This window comes from Lathyrus oleraceus, chromosome 5 (genome assembly GCF_024323335.1).
Source record: "Lathyrus oleraceus cultivar Zhongwan6 chromosome 5, CAAS_Psat_ZW6_1.0, whole genome shotgun sequence".
Taxonomy (NCBI): domain Eukaryota; kingdom Viridiplantae; phylum Streptophyta; class Magnoliopsida; order Fabales; family Fabaceae; genus Lathyrus; species Lathyrus oleraceus.
In genome coordinates this window covers 320,366,712-320,390,925 of record NC_066583.1, presented here as the reverse complement: position 1 = coordinate 320,390,925, position 24,214 = coordinate 320,366,712, and the positions used below count along the sequence as shown (strand labels likewise).

Here is a 24,214-nt window from a genome sequence, read left to right as displayed (position 1 = left end):
CTGATATTATCTAAGCGGTCATCAAGTCCATCCAAAAACACATACACTCGTTCTTCTTGGATAAGTGTATTGTAGTGTTGGATATCAACTTGACATGTCATCGGATTTGAACAACGAAAATCTATCTCACGCCAAAGTCCTTGGAGATCGTTATAATATTTTTCAAGAGAACCACCGGCTTGTAAGACGTGTCACCCGTCGCCGAAGGTCATACACCTGGGAGGTGTCACCGCCATCAAAGTACGTGGTGGCAATTGCATCCCACACCAGCTTGGCAGTGGAGAAGCGAATAAAGTTACTGATTAGAGAAGAGTCAATTGAGTTGATTATCCATCCCTTAACAATCGCGTTATCAGTCCGCCAACGTCGAAACGTATGATCTGTTTGAGGGGGTTGCGGGAGATCTCCATTGATATATCCTAGTTTGTCTTTGCCCGAGATATACATCTCGACCACCTGGGACCAAAGGGGATAATTGTTGCCATCTAACTTGATGCCAATCGGTGCCACCGTATGGTCAGAGCCAATTTGTGACGGGGCTGACGCACGGTTCAGAACTTCCGTCATTTTCGTCGTCAATTCAGCAAGAATGAAAGACGAGGTAACCTCATCGGAGTTTGAATCCGAGTCGGCCATGGAAGAAGGATGGAAAGTGTTACCGTAGGTCAGGATTAAGACCTGGCGGCTGATACCATGTTAAACTGATATACAATTTTCATATTATTTCAATCGTATTTTACAAGGAGGGAATAGGTTATATTTATATACAAAGAAAACCTATTTCTAATTATAACTAAATCAGAATAATTATAGCCAAATCATGGTAATTAACATTTAATAACTATATTCCTATTATAGTTCCTAAAATCTTGTTGACAGCTAACGCCAACATGTTTTCATGTTTTATTACATTATAAATCAATTTTATATTTTAAATTTTTTTAAATTTTATAAAAAAATTATTTTAAAAATAAAAATCAGATTTTTTTCTTTTCACCAAAAATATTATATTTGGATTTTTTTTAGAAAAAATTATATTTGATATTTTTTTTAAGATAAAATTATTATATTTTTCTAAATAAAAAAGATATTTTTAAACAAAAATATGTTGTATTTTTTTCAGTAAAAAATGTTTTTAAAAAAAAATAGATTTTTTTTATTTATTTTTATTCTCAGAATATAATTTTATTATTTTCAGTTTTTTTTATATATATTTTTTTTCTTTTTCCTGAATTTTATTATTTTTTTTCTAAAAGAAATTGTTTTTTTTATGTTTTTTAAATTAAAAAAAAATATATTTGAAAACCTCATAAAATTTGTTTATAAACAATTATGAGAGATTTTAGAAATTTGAACAATGTTTTTGATGAATTATTTATTTTATGAACAATTATGATTTATAGAGATATGATTCATAATTATTTTATTTTATGACCGTTTTTATGTAACACATCATACTTTGAAATTATTTTTAATCGAGATATTATTTGTAGTGATTATAAAAGTCAAATTTAAAGTAATTTTTAAAAATAAATATTTTTTTTTATATAAAATAGTTTTATAATTAGTGAAAATAAAAAAGTTAGTTAAAAGAAAATAAAATTATTTTTGATATAAAATTGATTTTTTAAAAATATAGTTTTAAAAACTATTTTTTTTATAAAATTGGTTTTGAAATTGATTTTTTTAAGAAAATAAAAAATTGGTTTTAAAGAAATTGATTTAAAACTTTTTTTTTTTGAAAAACCGGTTTAAAACCGAACCGATCCAATTATAAACCGATTTCTAAAAAATAAATTGGTTTTATGAAAATGGTTTTAAAAACCAAACTGAACCATATATATGGTTCAATTTAATTTGGTTCATGATCCATGCACACCACTAATTATATCTGTATCCCCGATTAATCTACTTAAACGATTTATTTTATATCCTTTATGGTCATTTTTGTGTGATAAAGTTTTGTTAATAATAATTATTGCTATTTAAATGTTGTTTTTATAAATGAAAATGGAAGAGTTTGATATTCAAATTTTTATTGGTTAAGGGGTTATTGTTATTAAAGGATTTCTCTTTCTCATATTTTTTTTATCCTTTTCTCTATATTCAAAATTTTTTAATTTTTTTTATTGACTATTATTTATAAAATTGATTAAAAATAAAATAATCATTTTAAATTAAATTAAATTAAATATTATTTTATTTTTAGAAATCTGCTTTAACGTAGCATATAAAATATTTTAATCATATGATTTGATTACATAAAAGTTAATTCAATCAATTAAGTCTGATTTTTATTGACTTTATTTTTAAAATATAGTTTGGTATAAAAAATACTTACCTCATTCCAATAAGAATTTAAAATAATTTATTTTATTTCAAATTTAATAAATAATAATAATAATAATAATAATAATAATAATAATAATTGATTACACTTATTAATATATAAATTTTTTTTTTGAAAGATTAGTAAAGAAAATATATCAATTAGATTTATTAGTTATTTTTTTAAAATATGTGGAAAATATTACCGGTGATAAGAGAAAAGAATACATATTTTTATCCTTTATTAGAATTAATTGTGTTATTTATAAAAAAAGTAAAATTGATTATTTAGTATTTATGATATAACTTGTAAGACTATAAATATATATGTTTCTTTCTTTTTTTATTACATATAAGTGTTATTGATATTCATGTTTAAGAAAAAATGACTTGAACGGATCTTTATTATCAAAATTTGTTTGGCTTTTTTTTATCTATATTCAAACGGTTTTAGTAAAGTGACAATAATAATATTATAATCTATATTATGGGTTAAAAATGTGACAATAATAATGATAAAAAACGAAAATTGACCTAATCATTTCTAATAAAAATATAAGATAATTCGTTTTTATTTAAATCTAATAAATAAAAATATTTATTTAATTTTTAAATAAAATTACTCTAAAATATTAAGATATTATAATCATTTAAAGAACAACTTATTTATGAATTTAGTTTAAATATTAAAACTATACTAAATCACAACTTATTATTTTTTTTACATGTCAAAAGAAACATTTAAGAGGATTTTTTTTCCTTATTTTAACTATTCTCCTATTTAAATGATATTAACATTTTAATTTATAAAAACATTAGAATTTTTTACTCTTATTCATTCTGGACACGAAAATACAAAGAAATCACTGCTGGAATCCCTCATCAATTCCACACTCATAGAGCTTAAACCTGAGTTTTGCTTTGAGCTTAAACCTTCAACCTTACTCAACGAACCAACAATCATACACAACAATCTGAAGAGTCAGAGAGGAGGAGAAGTTTTAGAAAAATCAGGACAGAAAGAAATAAAGAGAAAAGGCCCTGGAACTTACTCGAGGTATCCGGTGCGAGGTCTTTTATCTTCTCCTGAATATATTTTCTTGCTTGCACGTTGATGTATTGTTGTTTATTTGCTTCGATTTTATTGTTGAACTTAGATTTTTGCTACGATTTACAAGTTAGGGTTCAAAATGGGGTAGGCTCGATCTCCATGTTTGTTTGTTTTCTGTTTAATCTGTTAACATATTTGCATTGAGGGAAGGATTTAAGTGAAGGTTTGTGTTAAGAGTTTCTGGGTTTGGAACAAATTAGGTGTTTTCTGAAAAATTGATGAACACCTTCATGGTGTTCATCATGGTGTTCTTCCATTATTGAGACCTTTGATTCATTTTTCTGGAGAATGCACGTGGTTTATTTGTTTGAGAGAGAGATGATTTTTATTAAATAAGTGTGTTTACCAAAAAGAAGAAAGAATGACAAAAAATTGTTTAAATATAAAATTAAGTTTTACTTAAAAAAAAATTCATAAAAATAAAAGTATCTTCTTCTAAAACTCTGCCTTAACCCTTCCCTCTATCGCTATTTTGTATCTCGTAAGTTGATTTACGTTTCACTTCTAATATTCTACTCTTACAAGAATTTTAATTATGAGTTTTATTTTCGATTCTTCCATTGAATTTCACTTTAATCGATTCCGGTTTTTTCTTCTTATATTCTAATCTTTTGCTGATCTAGATTTCAATCAATTCCAACTTTTTTGGGTTATAGCAGTTTTTTAGTACAGGGAAATGGACATGAACATGATAGTTGTTTGTGGTGAATTGCAGGAGAAGGCGTTGCTGATTGATTTGGTTGTTTGAGAGAAGATGCATCCTCCTTTGACATTGCACAAACACCCTATGTGCGCTGAAGTGAGTTTGTTTTATCACTTCTTTTAATGTTTAGTTTTTTGTTATTAGAAGTATTTATGATCTTGTTGTAGTTCTTAATAATGTGTTTGTTACTTATGATCATCAATTTGATATATTTCTATGTCAATGTCATGTGATAATGGCTATTAGTATTCGAAAATGTTGTAAAAACATTTTTACATCGGCATTTAGCACAATGAAATGGTTAGAAATTTACTTTGTTTGATAGGGGAGGCTAGAGATAGATACCACGGTGCAACCGCGATGCTTAAGGTCATAGTTGGTACTTGATAGGCATTCAGTTATGATTCTCCGAGCAATGTAAGATCTAGCAGGTGGGATTGTCAGTGACCATATGAGTTTAGACCAAGCTCACAAGGGATGATTTTGGGAGTGTCCTTGTTCTATCATAAATTTCTAGCCATTTGATTTTTCATTGCATGTAGAAATGGAAACTTTGGAAGTGTCTTGGTTCTGTCATAAATATTAGAGAGGGTGTCGGGGTGATATCTATAATAGAAAAGACGGTGAAAAATAGACTTAGGTGATTTGGGCATATAGACAGAAGACCTGTAGATTTTGTGATTAACGATTTGGATAAAAACATGGTTCTGGATAGAATATTATGGCGAAAGACGATCCATGTAGTCGATTTTACTTAATAGGATAAAACTTGGTTATTGTTGTTGTCATTGTTCTTTGTACTATCAATGATATTATTTCTATTTTCAATGACAATTGGACTCCTGAAGTTGGATTAGTCAAAACCCCCAATAGTAAACAATGATTATTGGTTCCACATTGAGTTCAATCTTAGGCGGTAAATATTGTTAAATGTGGAGTTGCTTATGATTTATACTGTTAAATGTGGAGTTGCTTATGATCATAGTGGACTTTAGAGTTAATTTGTGAATTTACTCAGTTTAGATGTTTAGATCATTTATCTTATTCTTCTGGTAATGAAAGTTATCCTATATGGTCCAGCAAATATGAACAAGTGTATTATATTATAGCATACTTTGATTCAGGTTATGCTTTTATGTAGATTATTGAGGAGTTTCAAAAGTGTCACGTGGAACACCCTATTGCAAAATTCTTTGGCGAATGTACAGATTTGAAAATAAAATTGGATCGTTGCTTCAGAGCAGAAGTGAGGTTTTCAGTTTTTATAATCTTTTCCTTATTTTTTATTTTAAAGTTGTTTGCTTTGATCTGGTTTTCCTGTGGCATGTAACAATTATCCGTGTTCAAACAGAAAGCTGTGAAGAGAAAGGCCAACTTTGAAAAGAGCAAAGAGTTCAAGGAACAGTTGCGAGTTTTCAGGAAAGAAAATGCTGCAAGCAGCCGTCAATAAAAGGATTCCCTGCTTCATTGAAAACCAAAACTGGTGTGCAAAATACGATTCTTAGTTTTGTACAATGGCCTAATACGATATTTTTCCATTTTCAAACATTGAATTATCATATCATCAATATTGTGAGAATTATTGCCACTCCTTTGTTAGAAGGATTTCCTACATGATAGAGAGGTTGTGTTGCTTCTAAACAAATGTATGAAAAAAATTTAAAATAAATGAAACAAATTATTGTTAAAGTTTTTTTTTTTAAATTAATGACATATTTGTATAATTTAACTTTTATACACTCAACATTGGCAGCGCTATCTATTTGTTTGAAAAATATAGAGGATTCCAGCCACACCATTACCTAATAGAAAGAAACTGATCACTCAAATAAAGTTAGATGATAACATATGGTGGAAGGGTTAAAGAAAAAAACATTACATATGTTGCTCATATAAAACATGTTTGTCGATCCCATGGTAGAGGAAAAGCATGACTAGGTCAAGCTTCCTATTTTGTGCTCAGATTGTATGGCAACGAGAATAATAGAATAAAAACATGTTAAAGATTCACAATGGCATATTTTTTTATCATTCACAAAACTGTTATGGATAACATACTTTATTACAAAAAAGCACCTAATGTAGAAACGAAAATATACAACTATGCTAATCATGAAAAGTGATGATGCATCCGATAGAGATGGTTTCTTCATTTTGATTTACTGCTCACGTTGGGGAGAAAAGAGCCTAAGTGCATCCCTCAGAGGAATTGCCTCTCTTTCACTCTCACCTGTCTTCCATACCTTGAAATCTAAGGGAGAAGAATTAGCAGATTTTGATTCACAATAGAGTTTGAGTACAGACAATGAAAATGGTCCTCTTATTCCACCACCGTAAACACCCGAACATAGCCAGCTAGATATTTCAGGAGTCTCCAATCTCTTTCTTCCGGCTGAAATGACTTCAGGATTTTCTACTCCTTTTCTTCCTGCGGTAGTGACTTTAGGAGTCTCAACTTCCTTTCTTTCAGCTGAAGTGACTTTAATATTTGGATCATCTTCATCGCTGTCACTTAACATGATAACATCTATGGCGGTGGCCTTAACAGAATCAGCAAGGGTAACAGTCTGTCTTTCTTTTATTGTCTGATTGACATCCATGTTTACACTTAGATTTCTGTGATCTACATCAAAAGAATCAGATTTAGTGTTACTTGGTTGGACATACAAATATTCAACAGTGCCAGGAAAGACTGTACCAGAAACATACTTCGTACAAACACATGGTATTGTGAGCTACATTTTATATATACTAGTACTTTAGTGGCACATTAAATTTTTCCTGTGTGAAGAACCTTAAAGAAGGATATAGTCAATCAAATGTAATAACAAAATAATAAAAATATCACCCTTGGATTATAAATTCACTGAGAAAGTGATCCTTTACTGCATAATAAAACATTAAAGGTATTATTATATTGAACTGATACTGAGATATCAGAGTACATGAGTAGAAAATGGAAACAAGCAACACAAAATCACAAGCAGCAGCAGAGAAATGCCAACTTCCTGCCTGACTAGGCCCAAAGCCGATTCCATCAAACCATGTCCCTGCCCTCTTCACAACCACCTCCGTCTTCTATTCTTCCTGGGCCTTACTCAATTTCTAAAAAGCATAGCCTTCTCTAACCCTAAGTGCCCTCCATGTGTTCCTATCTTCCCTTTCCTGGAATATACCTTCCATATCTTGGCGCTATAACTCAACCGCTGTACTATTGGGCTATTAACACCTGCCAGTATATTTGGCTCCTGAGTTGTCACTGTAGAGAGGATCTTGATGAAATGATAAATCACAGCATGACAAGAATGTGAAAATAACAACAGATGCAATATCATGAACACAATATAAAGAATGTTTAAAAATTGAAGTAGTTATAAGCATGCAATATATATTTATGAAAGCAGAGACAATTTAGATAGGAAAGCCTGACAGACCTACAACATCTGTTCTCTTATCCAGACATCGAGCAAAGCCATCATGTGTGGAATATTGTTCAACAGAGTTACGAGCCTCTCCGGTGGCTAATTCTGACGAATCATTTTGCTCAAGCTTATCTTTTCTGGAGGAATCTTAGGGTGATAGATTGGTATCAACCATTTCAGGAGTTACTTCTGGAATTTCACTTGATGAACGTGATTGTGCTGATGGAAACTCCAGATTATCTTTTCTGGAGGAGTCTTCTGGTGACAGATTGGTATCAACCATTTCAGGAATTACTTTTGGAATTTCACTTAATAAACGTGATTGTTCGGATGGAGATTCCAGCTTCATTTTTCGGTCCATGTACTGAGCAAGTGTATCGAAATATGGTTAAGGCACAAGTTGTCAGCACTAAATTTGGGAACAATTCACAACATTTTGGATTTTAGCTTTCTAAAATGACATAACATTAAGAAAAATGTCATAAAAGGATATTCTCTCCTCCATCCCTTTTCATTGGCCAGATCAATACGATTTCGCAACACTGCTATCTCTCTTGAGATCCACTACCATATAAAGACAAATATCAGTAACAAAACATGATAGACCAGAGGTTCTTTTATATTTTAAAGGAATCAGAAATGTTCAATAATGTTAATAACCCATTAGATAAATGAACTGTTGGGGATAAAGGATTCAAGGGATAACGTAAGGGCGTATTTAAAAATTTTAGTATGATTTATAGATTTACCGCCTTCTGGCTCATGCTCAAGTAAATTTCACAATTATGCGAATGTAAATTCTATGATTGCATAGTAAGTTTTTTGAATGCTGGGAAATAGTAAGTGAGATTTTGCCCTTGCTGAATTTCATGATGCATAGCCAATGTTGACATGCTAGAGTCCAAGTAACTTCACTTTGAATATTCAGCTCTATCTTTACAATAGGAAAAAAATGGATTTATTACACAGCACAATAATATTGATATGCGACATACATGCTTCGTCACATCTTCGTGCAGAGTTCTAGCTTTCTGCTCAAGCTCCAGCTGTGAAACACACAAGTGGTTATCATTTGGTCACTACAAATCCTATCAGTTACTATTTAACAAATAAAATTCTTACTCATAAGAAACACAGCTCACACAAGGGAAAACCCATAAAATAAATGCTGGCCAAAATGACAAAAATTAAAGGCGACACAAAACTAAAGCAAAAAACACCTATATTATGAGACATTAAATCAATAGGATGCTTATGTTTCTCATGACAATAGGCTGAAAATTCTAACTAATGTTTCTCAAATAATATGGCCCCCCCTAATATGCTGACTATAGGCTGAAAATTTAATATTATGTTTCTCAAGACAATAGGCTGAAAATTCTCACTATAGTACAGTCAGATAATATAATATGGTCCCCGTACATAAATTTTTTTAACTATTAAAATCTGAAGACTTACGGGGACCGTATTATTATCTGAACAGATGACCAAGCATAAATGACTCACACAGCAAACTTACTGTAGTTGGCTTTTTGAGCAGACCATTACTCATTCTCCGATACAGATCTTGACATTCTTCCTGCAGATAGTGCTTATAATTAGGATTCCATGGAATATACATGAACAACAAGGGTGAGTGCAAACATTACAGAAGAATCCATAACCTATGCATAATTTCCTTGAAGAATACGGATACACAAATCATATCGGATGACATCAACAAACATTGAAATCAATACCATATAATCACCTTCACATAAGAAACCCAACTATGCTCTTACTTTGGAAATAATACACTATGTTCAACATCTTATAGAAAGTTTAGAAAATCAGTTTCCATTTTTACTTGGAAACTGCTACCTTGTATGCAACCAGGTTTCAGAAATGGGAGAAATTGCAGCAGAAAATACTGTTAGCACAGTATTAATACCTCAGAAAAGTCATCATCAGAAATTTTGCTGATAGGTACATCTTTTGGCACATTAGGAAGCTGGAGCAAAATTTCTTGGTTGATTTCGCCTTTTTTAGATGATCTATTAATTCCTGTGATGTGGATACAAATATCAATGTATGATATCTAGTAAAAGAACATCACTTGTGTTGACTTCCTTCGGCAGCAATGTAATATGCCAAGAAAGAACACTACTTAAACCATTCAATGTTATACTTCATTATTCTTTTCTCAAATTGTTTTGATTACAATGTATGACTTAGATATGTGTAATATTCTTTTCCTACCAATGAAAGCTTTGGATACAATGTAGGACTTAGTTATGTGCGATATTCTTTTTCTACCAATTATAGCAAATTGTTGTCAAAATTACATGTATTTAAAAATACATGTAATTTAGAATCATGAAGCAAAACCAAATTTGTCATGCACTTAATCAAATTTAGGTCTTAAATATACTATGGAAATTTTAATATTACTCAATCAGAAGAATAAAAAGTATTTCACTCTTATCAAAGAGAGACAATCGGTACATATACTAAAGCCACTTCACACAACATATCACTCTACACAACATATTTTATAACAAAGTTGTCCGTTTCAATATTTATTGTTTTAAATATTCCATTTTCCTTATTTAACTAGCATACTTAAAGTGGTAATTCATTTCTAGTCAAATTTGAAGTCAATCATTACAATATACTAGTGTCATTTCCCACAATATAGCCTTCTATACAACATCTATAATTTTACTCTACAACAAAATAGTTGTCTGCTTCAATATGTACAATCATGCATATTTAATTTTTCTTTCTTTAACTCCTTATTCTACCACAATGTTGACTAGGTTAAACGAGCATATCTTACTAAATGCTGCAACATCAAAAGTATTCTACTGTGCATTATTAGGGAATTGATGCTTATATTGAACTTATGAGATCATTTTAAGAATAAGACCAAGAAAAATGGCAATATGATACTATGGCAGAGTACTTGAAATCCTGAAGCTAGTATAATTAACTACTAGTAAAAAAAAGTCGTATGGTTGATTTTTTAAGACATGACCAAGATTACCTATCACTTGCGAGAGCAGATGGGAATTATTCTGTAAATAATCATTTGGGTCGGTTTTGGTTCTAACAAAACTTCCCAATACTTTGCCATCAAAGTTTTCTGGTTGCTTCAAAAGCTCCTCAATTAAGTTTCTCTTCAAGTAGACAAGTTTTAGGTTTGAACTAATTATAGCTGCAAATCCACTTGGAAGCTCTTGAGAAACTACACTCAGACAAGATTTTGTAGTTGAATTGAAATGTCTCTGCTCAGAAAACTTGAATGCTTCTTTTCACCCATTTCTTCTGAACTACTGACCATATCATCTGTTTCCTCAAAATTCTCTACAAATGTTTTTATTCACTGATTTCCGCCTTAGTAAATTCTTTAACTTTGCATCACATATTACCCTTTTCTTTTTCATGGGGTCAAAAAGCTTGTTTTTATGGCAGTAGTCAATGATGAGCGAAGTAACATCAAGTTCTGAAAACGCTTTTGTAGTGTCTCTACCAATACTTTTAAGAGAATCTACGAGACTTCTTGAACCCCATCCATCAAAATCTTTATTCTTATCTTTCCCTACTTTTCCTTTTATTGATTCTAGCTTTTTCATGCACTTCTTCTTTCTCCCCGAAGATTTAACTCCTGTTGTGCTATCTAGGTCGTCACTATCAGAACCCATAAAATTACTCACATCAGATTCACCACTATCATCTTCCCCATCGCCTATTTCATATGAATCCATGTCACACTTCTTTTTTCTATTTTTAATTAAGTCACGGGCGATATAAGCATTCTGAGAATTCAGCCCTTCTTTTCTTTTAATGACTTCATAATATTCTACAAAGTAACTTTCAAATGTAGCTGGATCTTTCATATCTATTTTTTCCTGCAAATGAAAAAGCGCATTATCATAAGACATATAAAGAGGAATTTTATACAGCCTGGATAAAGAAATGGACTTTCTTTACTCGATTCAATGTTTCCAACCAACAAAAAAAATGAAATAAACAATTTTAATGTTCAATGAGAAAATTTTCAAACTTTGTTATAGTTTATAAGGTAAAATTCTATAACTAGGCCCAGGCTAAAATTTTATTCAATAAAATGAAACATTCCATTCATCACAATTTAATTAGTAACCCACATTCAAAATAGAACCTGTTTGGACAATCTAGGATTATTTTTCAAACATAAATGGAACCTGTTTGTTGTTTTAAAGACATCAAAACAAAAACACTAGTAAGATGTTTCCAAAATAGAGAACAAAATTAACAAAAAAAACAGAGGGCAAGTGCCTGTCTAATTTACAGCTCTAGCACAACAATCCTGTATAGTTTTAATTGGAAACTCTTCCCACAAACATTGACAATTGTGCATAAAATATAAAATTGTAAATGTACGTAAAATAAGCAAATAGCAAGGTTTTTGAATTTAGATTCCACATACTGTTGCAAATTTTTGTTTCTTTCTTTTGCTGTGCATAATAGAAGGCATGATTGAGAAAAAAAACTTACACCATCAGAATCAACGTCAGCATTTTTCTCAATTAGAAATGCAAGTTTTGAGCAGTGCCTACAAAATCCTCTGTTTCTTTTGACAAGAGCAAAATCAACATCATAGTAACATTTTCCGCAAACAGCTGTTGGGCAGAAGAAGCACATAAACTTTGATGCTTTACGGCATACGCAGCAATAATGTGACTCTACAAAAGTTATTCAAAAGTCATTCAGCATCAGTATAATTAAAATACATTTTTCCATATTCTCTTGAACATGAACAGACAAAGAATGCATTTAATCACAAGTCACAAACAACTAATTACTAACATAGGTTAAAGAAAGGTTGCCAATTCTGGTGCAGTGCTCTACTGCAATGCTAGGAAAATTAATAAATATATCACTTAAAAAGTAAAATCTCTTAGTGTTGAAGATAACACCACCTTCTCAAGCATTTTTTACATAAATCAGAATTCAAGATATAAAGGTTCAAACAATATATAGTGTTTGAAAGCAAAATGTTGCAAATTCTAAGACGGTATCCCGGGCAAGAACATATTTTCCAAAAACATTTAAGATGGCCAATTGTCACGGTGGTATGAAATGCATAAATATTACCAGACCAGTAAAAGTAAGGGAAATGTATTTGAATGCCCCATAATAAAGACAGAGAGATAAACAGGGAAGCAACTTACCACAACACCAATTATTGTTACTTGTCAAAAAGGAAGCATCTTCGTTCACGCATTCAGCATGATAAGTTTTAAGGCAATCCCTTTAATCAACCATAAAAAAAAGTAAGTCACAAAAAAAAACACAATGTCTGTACAAAATGATCCAAATATTCAACATTAAAGCATACTAATGATACTGATGACCAAACTTTGGTAGTAAACCACAAACCAATTAACAAAAAACTTAATAAAACCTAAATACCAGCAACTTCTGTATCATAGCTACCTCACAGTTATCCTCTTTTTTTGTAAGGCTAATCACAAGGAATAAGATAGGAAACAAGTCTGAAATGACTGCTAGAAATTACAAAAACAACAAACAAGCAGATGCTAAACTTATCCACCTGGAACATTTATCTAGGAGTTCAACATGAAGGAGCATTTTTACATTCCTTGAGGCCTTTCTCTATGGGAAACACCAATTGTAAGAGGCACACCACATATTCACCCAAATTTACCCAAAACTTTAAGATGATAAGTGTGGAGATTCGGTCACTTATAAATACTCAAGTCTCCACTTTCTAATCAATATGGGATTTCCCCCATACTTTGTTTCCCAAAGTTTCCAACTCATTATTCTCAACAAATTTCACATAAGATATTATGATATGATAAATGTTGCATAATCTGTTTCGTTTAAAGGTTTTGTTCATACAGATTAAGAAAAACAAACTTCACAAATGTAAGAATGAATAAAGAAGTCATTTTGAAAATAAAGGTCATTCTCACTTTTCAATATAGAAATGATGGTTATTTTTTCAATTGTGTCCTTTAATTAATACTCTGTGCACTCCTTTCAACACATTAATAAGGTTAATTTAGTAAAAGTGCAATGTATTATGACAACATTATTACATTTCTTAATATATGTGCAAAAACCTTAATCTACACCCATTTCGAAGAGTACTATTTTTGGGAACAAAATTAGAATAAAAAAAGAATTCCATTGAAAACCTAAAATGTCAAGTAAATAGGAAAATCTCAACCATTAAAACAGACGGATCATCCCCAAAAATGCACATGATCATGCTCATACAACAGAAAACATCATTATGAACATCTAAAAAGGAATTTTTAGGTCATAAAACTAGGTTAACGTTACTTGATAATGATTATAGTAAGCATGAAAATTACCATAACCGAAGTTGATGAGAAAAATGAAATCAAACACTGAAAGTATACTGATTTTCCAAAATAAGAAATAGCATGCATTACTGTTTCAGAACTTACTTAAAATCGCACACTCTCATGTTACCACCATCCTTACAAAAGAAACAACAATCCTCGGCGATTTCTTCCTTCTTTCTTTTAAGATTCCTTTTCCCCATTTTTTTCTGTTAAAAAAGGGTAAAAATGACTCAAGTTAGTTGATCAGGATTAGTTGTGTTCAACAATGAGGTCAATGTAGCCGAAGAAAATCAAAACAAGCGAAAATGTGGATGATCGATTTCACAGAAAAAATCAAATTAACAAAGTCGGAAAGCTAGGAAACTACATTATTAAACAACAAGTTGATCATGGAAGGACGTGCTCCCAATGTGCAATATACAATCAATGGGAAACCATATAATATGGGGTATTATTTAGCAGATGGTATATATCCCGAGTGGGCTACATTTGTCAAGACTATTTCAATGTTATAGGGAGAAAAGAAAAAATTATTTGCTTAACATCAAGAATCGGCTAGAAAAGATGTGGAGCGAGCATTTGGAGTGCTTCAATCTCGATTTGCAATTATACGTGGCCCAGCGCGTGCCTGACACATGGACACTCTCAAGCATATATGGTATGCTTGCATCATATTGCACAACATGATTGTGGAAGACGAACGACATACATATGGAGGTAATTTTGATTACTCTTATGATAATATGGATATCAAAAACTCAACAACTGAAACATTTAGCGGTCCTCATCCGAATCTTGCAACAAGACTACAAAAAAGAGCAAGTATTCAAGAAAAACAAGTTCATCGTAAACTTCAAGGAGATCTAGTCGGATATATTTGGGAACGTTTTGGACATGAAGATGATGAAATTTAAGTTTGATTAATTATGTGATGTTATTTATTTTTATTGTTTTTAATTATATATCATGTATTTGAGATTAATTTTAATTATCATTTTAAATTATAAGTTTAATTTATTTATTTTTTTATATCAAATTTAATTTAAAACACTAAAATTATTATTTTAATTAATATAAAATTTAATATGAATAAAATATAAAATAAAATTGTGAAATCCAATTTGAGTTCTTCATAGTTGCACTATTGGAGTGAAAAAGTAGTTGAGTTGATTCAAACTAACGTGACTTAATAGATCCCACGGAAAAACCCAAAAATGCGTTCACGATTGAAGATACTTCTTAGTAATATTATAACAATCATGAATGAACAACATTTATATTGGTACGTGTGAAGATGATACTATATAACTTTTTGATTATTGTTATTCTAAAAAATCATTCATCTAATTGTAGTGATGATGTTAGCATGATTGCACGATGATTTGAAATTAACTTTCAAATCTATAATGATAGAATGTAAATAAATATTTTGATAAACTATTCCGGAACAATTTCCATAACTATTTTAAATTATATTTTAGAATCTGAACTAATAATATAAGAATTTTGATTACTATTATTATTATTATAATTACTATATTTATGTCTCCAATTAATCTAATTAAACAACTATTTATTTTATATTCTTTATGGTCATTTTTGTGTGATAAGTTTTTATTAATAATAAATTTTGTTATTTATATTGTTTTTATAAATGAAAATGGAAAAGTTTTTGATATTCAAATTTTTATTGGTTAAGGGATTATTGTTATTAAAGGGTTTGTCCTTCTCTTATTTTTTTTAATTCTTTTCTCTATATTCAATTTTTTTTAATTTTTTCTATTGACTATTATTAATAAAATTATCTAAAAATAAAATATTTATTTTTAGAAATCTGCTTTAATATAGCATATAAAATATTTTAATCAGATGATTTGATTACATAAAAATTAATTCAATCAATTAAGTCTGATTTTTTTATTGACTTTATTTTTAAAATATAATTTGGTATAAAAATCCTATATGATATTATGACGTGATACAATGAAAAAAGAAAATACTTACCTCATTCCAATAAGAATTTAAAATAATTTATTTATTTCAAATTTAATAAATAATAATAATAATTAAAATTCATTACACTTATTAATATATAAATGATACTTTTGAGAGATTAATAAAGAGAATATATTTATTAGATTTATTAATTTTTTTTTTAAATATGTGAAAAATATTAGAGGTGATAAGAGAAAAGAATACATATTTGTATCCTTTATTAGAATTAGCTGTCTTATTTGTAAAAAAAGTAAAATTGGTTATTTAATATTTATGATATGTTTTCTTTTAATCTTAAAAATATGCAAATCAAACTTATAATAAAAAAGATAGTACATTTTTTTCAAAACCGTACTACTTATTCTAAAATAACTACATATTTGTAAGACTATAAATATACACGTCTTTTTTTTTTTACCTATACGTGTTGGCAATTTATCTAGATTAATTATCTTGTTTCATAAATGTGTTAAAAGTATGAATATTAAATTTATAAAATATTCTCTCCAGTCTCAAATATAAAAAATAAAAAAATTCAATGATCTTAAATATAAATAAAGTCAATTATTATATTTATTATATAAGAAATATTTTTCTTATAGTGTGAGTTTTTTTAAAAAAAAATTATATATGAGACCAGAGGAAATAAATGTTATTGATATTCATGTTTAAGAAAAAAATTATTTGAACGGATTTTTATTATTAAAATTTGTTTGGCTTTTTTTTCTTTCTATATACATAGCTATTATTTTTTATAAAAGAAAAAATATAATTTATATCATTTATATTCAACGTTTTTACTATAAGGTAATTGAGTAAATTAGGTAATTGAGTAAAGTGACAATAATAATGGAATATTAAAATCTATATTATGAGTTAAAAATGTGACAATAATAATGATACACTATTAATATTAATATTGGGAGTAAAAAATAATATACTTGAAAAACCATATATGACATTATGACATGATAAAAAAAACGAAAATTGACCTAACCATTTCTAATAAAAATGTAAGGTAATTCATTTTTATTTAAATCTAATAAATAAAAATATTTATTTAATTTTTAAATCAAATTATTCTAAAATATTAAGACATTAAAATCATTTAAAGAGCAACTTTTTTTTATGAATTTACTTTAAATATTAAAACTATACTAATTCACAACTTATTATTTTTTTACATGTGAAGAAACACTTCAGAGGATTTTCCCCCTCATTTTAACTATTCTCCTTTTTAAATGATATTAACATTTTAATTTATAAAAATATTAGAATTTTTTATGATAAAATGTTAGCATTTACACTAAAAAAAATATTACAAATATTTTTTTTTATAAAAAAACATGAGACATTTAAGATTAGTGAATATACAAATTTCTTATGAGAAATGCAAATTTGACATTCTTTTTAAATTTGAAACATCACTAGAAGAATGTGAATTAATATTCAAAATTATCTCATTAAACTAAAACCAGCATTTGTTCTAACTAAATGGTTTTATTTTACTATTTTTAATTTTTGTCTTATTTCGGAACTAACTATAACATTTTATATATGGTCAACATTTAAAATTTTGTAAGCAACTTTCATGTATATCATCTCGCACATTAAAAAAATCTAGGAGAAAATATATTTAAAACCTATGGGCATGTTTGTTGCGTTTAGGTCCTCCCAACAAAAGTATGGAAAAAAAATGAAGAAAGACCGACATAGTAGAGTTTTTGCACTAAATATATTTTGTGTGCCATGTAAAAATGAGTGAGGACGGGGCTGGGTAGACATGATAAAGGGTGTGGGTCTCAATCATAGACTCGCCTGACAAAAAATAAAAGAAAAATAGATATGTCCGACGGGGCGAACCTATTTTGCCACATGTAACAATTTGTGCCACTAACATACATATTTTTGTTGATTGCATCAAGAAGATTGTAATTTATCCTCTTATCTGATTTTCATGTTCTAGCTAAACAATGATATTAAATTATGTGTAAATTTGAGCAAGGTGTTGAACAATCTCCAAATTCTCTTTACTTTTTGCACTAAGTGTCTTAATATTTTTTAAGCTTTTAAATTTTGATGCAATGTGACTATAGTTTAGTCTAAATTTTGAGTTACTAATCCTCATCACATTAAGCTACAATAGATCAAATTTTTTATCTTTGGTATTTAAATTTTTTTAGTTCTGGTGTGTTAGTCAATTTAAGTTTAAGAGGTATAAGTTATTCCTTTTCCCCCATCTTATTTCATTCAATTTTTTATAAGGAAAAGGCTTTAAATGATCAAGTTTATTGCAAAAAGAGCATTTATAAATCAATGATTTAATTTTTTCCTTCTATTTATGATTTTTTTAGGCACATATGATTTTCTTCATCCTTTTTAAGGAGGCACTCTGCGAGAGTCTTCTGATGTATCATCGAATATATTCTTAAAGACATTTGAATCTCTTGATATTGATCTCATTGATTCATCATTCATTGTTACTTCTTCAGAGGAGACTTGGTATGGGGGATCTTTGAATATTCTTCCAGAAGTTGACTATTTGCATAATCTTCTAGGTATTGTCTCTTCATCGTCTCTACTTTCAAAGATTCTACTTATTGAAACTTCTTCAAATATTCTACTGGATAAAACTTCATAATAACATTCATCTGATGATGACTCTTCGGATGTTCGTTCATCTATTGAAATTATTTGTTCAAAGAAAACCACTATGGTTGTGTTTACTAGTATTTTTAGTAAATTAAATCACAAGTTTAGTTTACTTAATGGATTAAACTCAGAAAAAAAAATTCTAAAGACAGTTTGTGCAGAAAAGTACAACGAAAAGTATTTGTGATTGGACCTTAGATGTTTGAATGTCGAATAATTGGATACAAACTCTAATTGAAATAATGCATAATTACTTTGGAAGAAGAAAGTAAACAAAAGCATAATAAATATCATCAAAGTAAATGCTTGAATTTAAAAGACTTAAAGAAAGGACGTAGACTCATACATCTTCTCACAAACTGTTTCTTTCTATGACTTGGATATTTTAGTTCTACAGAGAATAAGTAAAATTTGTGACATTTGTTGACATGAATAGGCTCGCCTTATATATTATTAGAATGTTAACCGTCAATAATGGTTATCTTCGCAGACATCGACGTGTATCCCCCTATGCGTGCTTCAGTCTTCTGGCTTGCTTTTATCATACCCCAATTTTATCCTACCATTCATTTGATTTTACTTATTGCATTATATAGTGTCATGATCCAATTTTGTCCTACCTAAATTGCATTTCATTTTCTTTTTATTTGCACTTACATGACCATTTCATTTGGTCATTCCCCTTTTTCATCATGCAAGAGTTCATCTACAAAAATCCATTAAAGTCGAGTGTTTTTTTATCCTTGATCAATACTTTCATCCCTTTTTACATTGTCTTAATGAAAATTCATCATATTGGCTTGCATGGTATTAACTTCCATTTGCATCATTAGTTGACCGTTGGCTTACATATGGAAAAAGTCAAAGTCAATGTTTGACCTTAGACCTTGTTTCATAGTATTATTTAATACATATTCTTAGTCTTTCCATTTATTCCAACTTTGATTAACCTTTTATTAATGCATACTCTAATCTTTTGTCATGTTGCTAAATAGGATTAAAAGCTTTATAAAGTAAGAAAGACACTGTTTTTTTTCTTATTTAATCAAAGTTAGCTTATTTTTACATTGTTTTTTCTTAGAGTTATTTTAGTGCATCAAAAAATAAATAGGAACAGATTATAAAATTATTTTATTTTACAATTGGTCATCTGTACTACATTTTTTTTTGTATTTCATTTAAATAATCAAGAGCTTTTTAGGAAAAAAAAATAGAATTTAGCTAAGTTAGTGTTATTCTCATTGCACTTCACATGAAAAAAGAATAGACTTCCAAATGGATTTATTTTTTTACATCATATTAATAATAAATAAATAATAATACAAAAAAGAGTGAGAAGAAAAATCAGCTTATGTACATGCGTGTTCTTCATGCTTGTATCCATCACATACCATGACCATCCCATGCTTCTTCCATGTACCTCAACATCACATCATCACCATGAAACTTCCTCCTACAACTAGACGAGCTTTCACATCTCTCATTCACAATCTCAAAGCTTTCAGGTTCTTTTTCCAGATACGCCAATCATATAAGAACTTCAATGGAACCTTGGGTCTCCTACTTGACGAGGCTTTAGATTTCTTCCAGTTAATCACCATCATCAAAGAGTTGGAAATTTATTACCATTGACTTTAATAATCATTGGCGTTGTTGTCATCAAAACACTTAGGAAGGTTGTCAAAAGGATTATCAACTTCATACATGCAAGAACCTAGATCCGCAAATGTACACTACGCCAAAAAGTGCTTTTGGCAGCACCAAAAAGAAAGCGCTTTTTAAAAAAAGCGCTGTAATAGCTTGAAAAAAATTCGCCTATGTAAAGAAAGCGCTTTTAAGGTAAAAGCGCTCTTATAGGTCTCCACTTATGAAAGCGCTTTTAAGGTAAAAGCGCTCTTATAGGTCTCAGTCTCACATCTATGAGTTTCACACTTATGAAAGCGCTTTTAAGGTAAAAGCGCTCTTATAGGTCTCATGGGTTTCACACTTATGAAAGCGCTTTTAAGGTAAAAGCGCTCTTATAGGTCTCAGTCTCACATCTATGAGTTTCACACTTATGAAAGCGCTTTTAAGGTAAAAGCGCTCTTATAGGTCTCATGGGTTTCACACTTATGAAAGCGCTTTTAAGGTAAAAACGCTCTTATAGGTCTCAGTCTCACACACTTATGAAAGCGCTTTTAAGGTAAAAGCGCTCTTATAGGTCTCATGGGTTTCACACTTATGAAAGCGCTTTTGAGGTAAAAGCGCTCTTATAGGTCTCATGGGTTTCAGACTTATGAAAGCGCTTTTAAGGTAAAAGCGCTCTTATAGGTCTCAGTCTCACATCTATGAAAGCGCTTTCATGGTAAAAGCGCTCTCATAGGTCATTTATAAAAATTATAATAAATCTAATATTACAAAATCCCTGACTTTCAGAAATCCCTCTTTCACTCTCTCTCGTTCGAAGCTCTCGCTGCCCTGGAAAAAATTCCACAGAGTACCTGGAAATCTCAACGATAAACACTGCAAATTTGAAAGAGACTGCATTCGAAAGAGAAGGATTCAATACCTGGAAATCTCATTGCGTTTTAAGGTTAGGTTTTCGTGTCTTTCTGTTTTGCCCTAGAAGTCAAAGAATAGGTGGTCGATTTTGGTTTGAATGGACTTGCATTGCTACATTATGGGTTATTTATTTGTCAGTATCGATTATTAGAGTTTGTGACTATGTTTGCTTAATATTCTGTAACTTACCGAAAGTTTCATCTTGTTCTGATATAAATGATATTCTGTAACTTGCATCGCCATTGACTTAGAAATAATGTTGGGAGTTCTAATAGAATCAGTGCCTTTTCAACATTTGTTTAAATTTGCTGAGAAAGTAGGAAGGAATGAACTGATATGTTTGCACCATTGTATCCTCATATTCTAACTATTACTGAAATTTCAGAAAGTGATTTTGATGTTAAATGTTGGATACTCAAATGGAATAACTTTGTCTGCTACAGTGATATATGTGATATGGTTTCAAGAACTTAGAGCAATGTCTCATATTTTGGCAATCCTATTACATGTTGGTTTGAATGAACAGTTAAACTTCAAAATGTACATTCATATTTTGGCATAACTTTGTCTGCTACAGTCATATTTTGGCAATCCTATTTAATGTTGTAAAATGATGTTTTAATATTATGTGAATTTTTAAGATGGTCACTGTAGTGTAAAATGAACCCTGATGGACTATATGTGAATTGTTCATGTGCATCATATAAGTTTCTTGAATTGTTTTATACGTTATGACTTATCCTTGATGTTGTTTTATATGTACAACGCTCATTCCCTGTGTTTCCGTGAGTTTGACCTTCTCGACGTTGCTGTTCGGTAAATCCGAGGTAAATTTCTTCCTCAAATTACTGGTACACTGTGATGAATTTGTCTGAAATTGCGTGAATATGTTGTGTTTTCTTGCTCCGTATTCATTCCGTGTATACTTTGGGTTTTGACAGAAACGCGTTATACCGTTTTGTACCCTAATTACTTTGCGTTAAAACCATGGATAAGACATGGATGTATTCCAATCGATTGTCGAAAGAGTACGAGAATGGGGTATCGAAATTTGTTAAGTTTGCTATTGCGCACGCCAAAGACCCCAATCGAATGACATGTCCTTGCTTGAGTTGCTGTTATGGGAGTCAGGTTGACGCGGTTCAGTTGGCATCGCATTTACTACGGTATGGAATTGATAAAAGTTATACATGTTGGAATTTGCATGGTGAGAAAAGTAACGAGAATGTTGAATCGGGGTATAATACGACCTATGCTTCAAACAGCGATTGCACAGATACATATGATTATGATCGAGTCGAAGAGATTGCAGAAGCGCTTGAAGAAGATCTTAAGGACTGTCCCAAAATGTTCGAGAGGTTGGTAAGCGATGCAGAGAAACCGTTGTATAATGGTTGTACAAAATTCACAAGATTGTCTGCGTTATTAAAGTTGTACAACTTAAAGGCGGGCAATGGATGGTCGGATAAAAGTTTCACAGAGTTATTAGCTCTTATGAAAGATATACTACCAGAGGATAATGTTCTTCCCAATCGAACGTATGAGGCCAAAAAGATGTTGTGCTCTATTGGCATGAGCTATGATAAGATACATGCCTGTTCAAACGATTGCGTTTTGTTTCGAAACGAGTATGCATCGTTAAATGAGTGTCCTAAATGTGGTGCCCCTCGATATAAGAAAAAGTTGTCTCCAGCAAAAGTCTTATGGTATTTTCCTATAATTCCGAGATTTAGACGCATGTATCGTAGTGAAACCGATTCAAGACACTTGACTTGGCATGCAGATGAAAGAATTATTGATGGAAAGTTTCGACATCCGGCAGATTCACCCCAGTGGATGAAAATTGATAATGATTATCCTGAATTTGGAAAAGAAGCAAGAAACCTTCGCTTGGCATTGTCTACTGATGGAATGAACCCACATGGTATTCAAAGTATCTCGCATAGCACATGGCCTGTGATTCTTATGATTTATAACCTACCTCCATGGCTATGTATGAAGCGTAAGTACATGATGTTATCTATGTTAATTTCTGGGCCTAAACAACCAGGGAATGACATAGACGTATACTTGACACCCTTAATCGAAGATTTAAAGTTTTTGTGGGAGAACGGTGTGGAGGTTTATGATGGGTATAGGAAAGAAAGTTTCAACTTGAGGGCGATGTTGTTTGGAACAATTAATGATTTTCCAGCATACGGAAATCTATCAGGGTACAGCATTAAAGGTGAAAAAGCGTGTCCTGTTTGTGAAGACGGAACCGATACGATGCGATTGGACCTTTGTCATAAGAATGTCTTTCTCGGTCATCGTAGATTCTTAAATTCTAATCATCACTACCGTGGGTGGAGAAAAGCATTCAATGGAAATACAGAAGAAGGTAGAGCTCCAACAATGTTGACAGGTGATCAAATTTTTGAAAAGGTGAAGGACGTAAGTACTAAGTTTGGCAAGCCTTTTGCACATACACTTGTCAAGAGTGGGTGGAAGAAAAGGTCAATTTTTTTTGAACTGCCATATTGGAAGTCTTTGTATGTAAGACATTTCCTCGATGTTATGCATATTGAAAAAAATGTATTTGACAGTGTTATTGGTACGTTACTCAATATATAAGGAAAGTCTACCTTCTTCTGTATTTCCATTGTAAAAAATGTATTTGACAGTGTTATTGGTACGTTACTGAATTGGGACCCGTGAAGAAAGGAAAACAAACATATCTACCACCTGCTGTTTACACTCTATCTAGAAAGGAGAAAAAAATATTGTGTAAGTTCCTAAGTGAAGTTAAAGTTCCAGAAGGCTACTCATCAGATATTAGAAGACTTGTGTCTATGAAAGACCTCAAGTTAAAGAGTTTAAAGACGCATGATTGCCATGTTATAATGGAACATTTTCTACCGATAAGTATACGTTCTATTCTGCCAGAAAAAGTAAGAAGCGCAATAACTAAATTGTGTTTTTTCTTCAAGTCAATTTGCAGTAAGATGATCGATCCTGCGATCTTACCAACATTGCAAAAAGAAATAGTTGTTACTTTGTGTGATCTTGAAATGTATTTTCCTCCCTCGTTTTTTGACATAATGGTCCATCTAGTCGTTCA

The 24,214-nt window shown here is 30.5% G+C and overlaps 1 protein-coding gene and 1 pseudogene across 2 annotated transcripts; one reads left to right on the top strand and one right to left on the bottom strand.

The window, feature by feature from the left end:
• Positions 1-3,130: 3,130 nt before the first annotated feature.
• LOC127084306 (uncharacterized) lies at positions 3,131-5,831 on the top strand. 2 transcript variants are annotated; one of them, XM_051024727.1, is made up of 4 exons: positions 3,131-3,392; positions 4,155-4,238; positions 5,284-5,388; positions 5,494-5,831. In XM_051024727.1, the coding sequence occupies exons 2-4, from the start codon at positions 4,194-4,196 to the stop codon at positions 5,590-5,592; spliced, it is 249 nt and encodes an 82-aa protein (XP_050880684.1). In that variant the 5' UTR covers positions 3,131-3,392; positions 4,155-4,193; the 3' UTR covers positions 5,593-5,831. The 2 variants fall into 2 exon arrangements, with proteins under 2 accessions (XP_050880684.1, XP_050880683.1); XM_051024726.1 differs by having other exon boundaries at positions 3,133-3,385.
• A 300-nt stretch (positions 5,832-6,131) lies between these two features.
• Positions 6,132-14,294, bottom strand: LOC127084305 (uncharacterized protein At5g08430-like; annotated as a pseudogene).
• Positions 14,295-24,214: the final 9,920 nt, after the last annotated feature.

Excerpts from the sequence above, each read along its gene's own strand:
- LOC127084306 (XM_051024727.1), top strand. The coding sequence starts at position 4,194 with ATGCATCCTCCTTTGACATTGCACAAACACCCTATGTGCGCTGAA. Across the intron at positions 4,239-5,283 it reads AACACCCTATGTGCGCTGAA|ATTATTGAGGAGTTTCAAAA; the intron begins GTGAGTTTGTTT and ends GCTTTTATGTAG. Across the intron at positions 5,389-5,493 it reads ATCGTTGCTTCAGAGCAGAA|AAAGCTGTGAAGAGAAAGGC; the intron begins GTGAGGTTTTCA and ends GTGTTCAAACAG.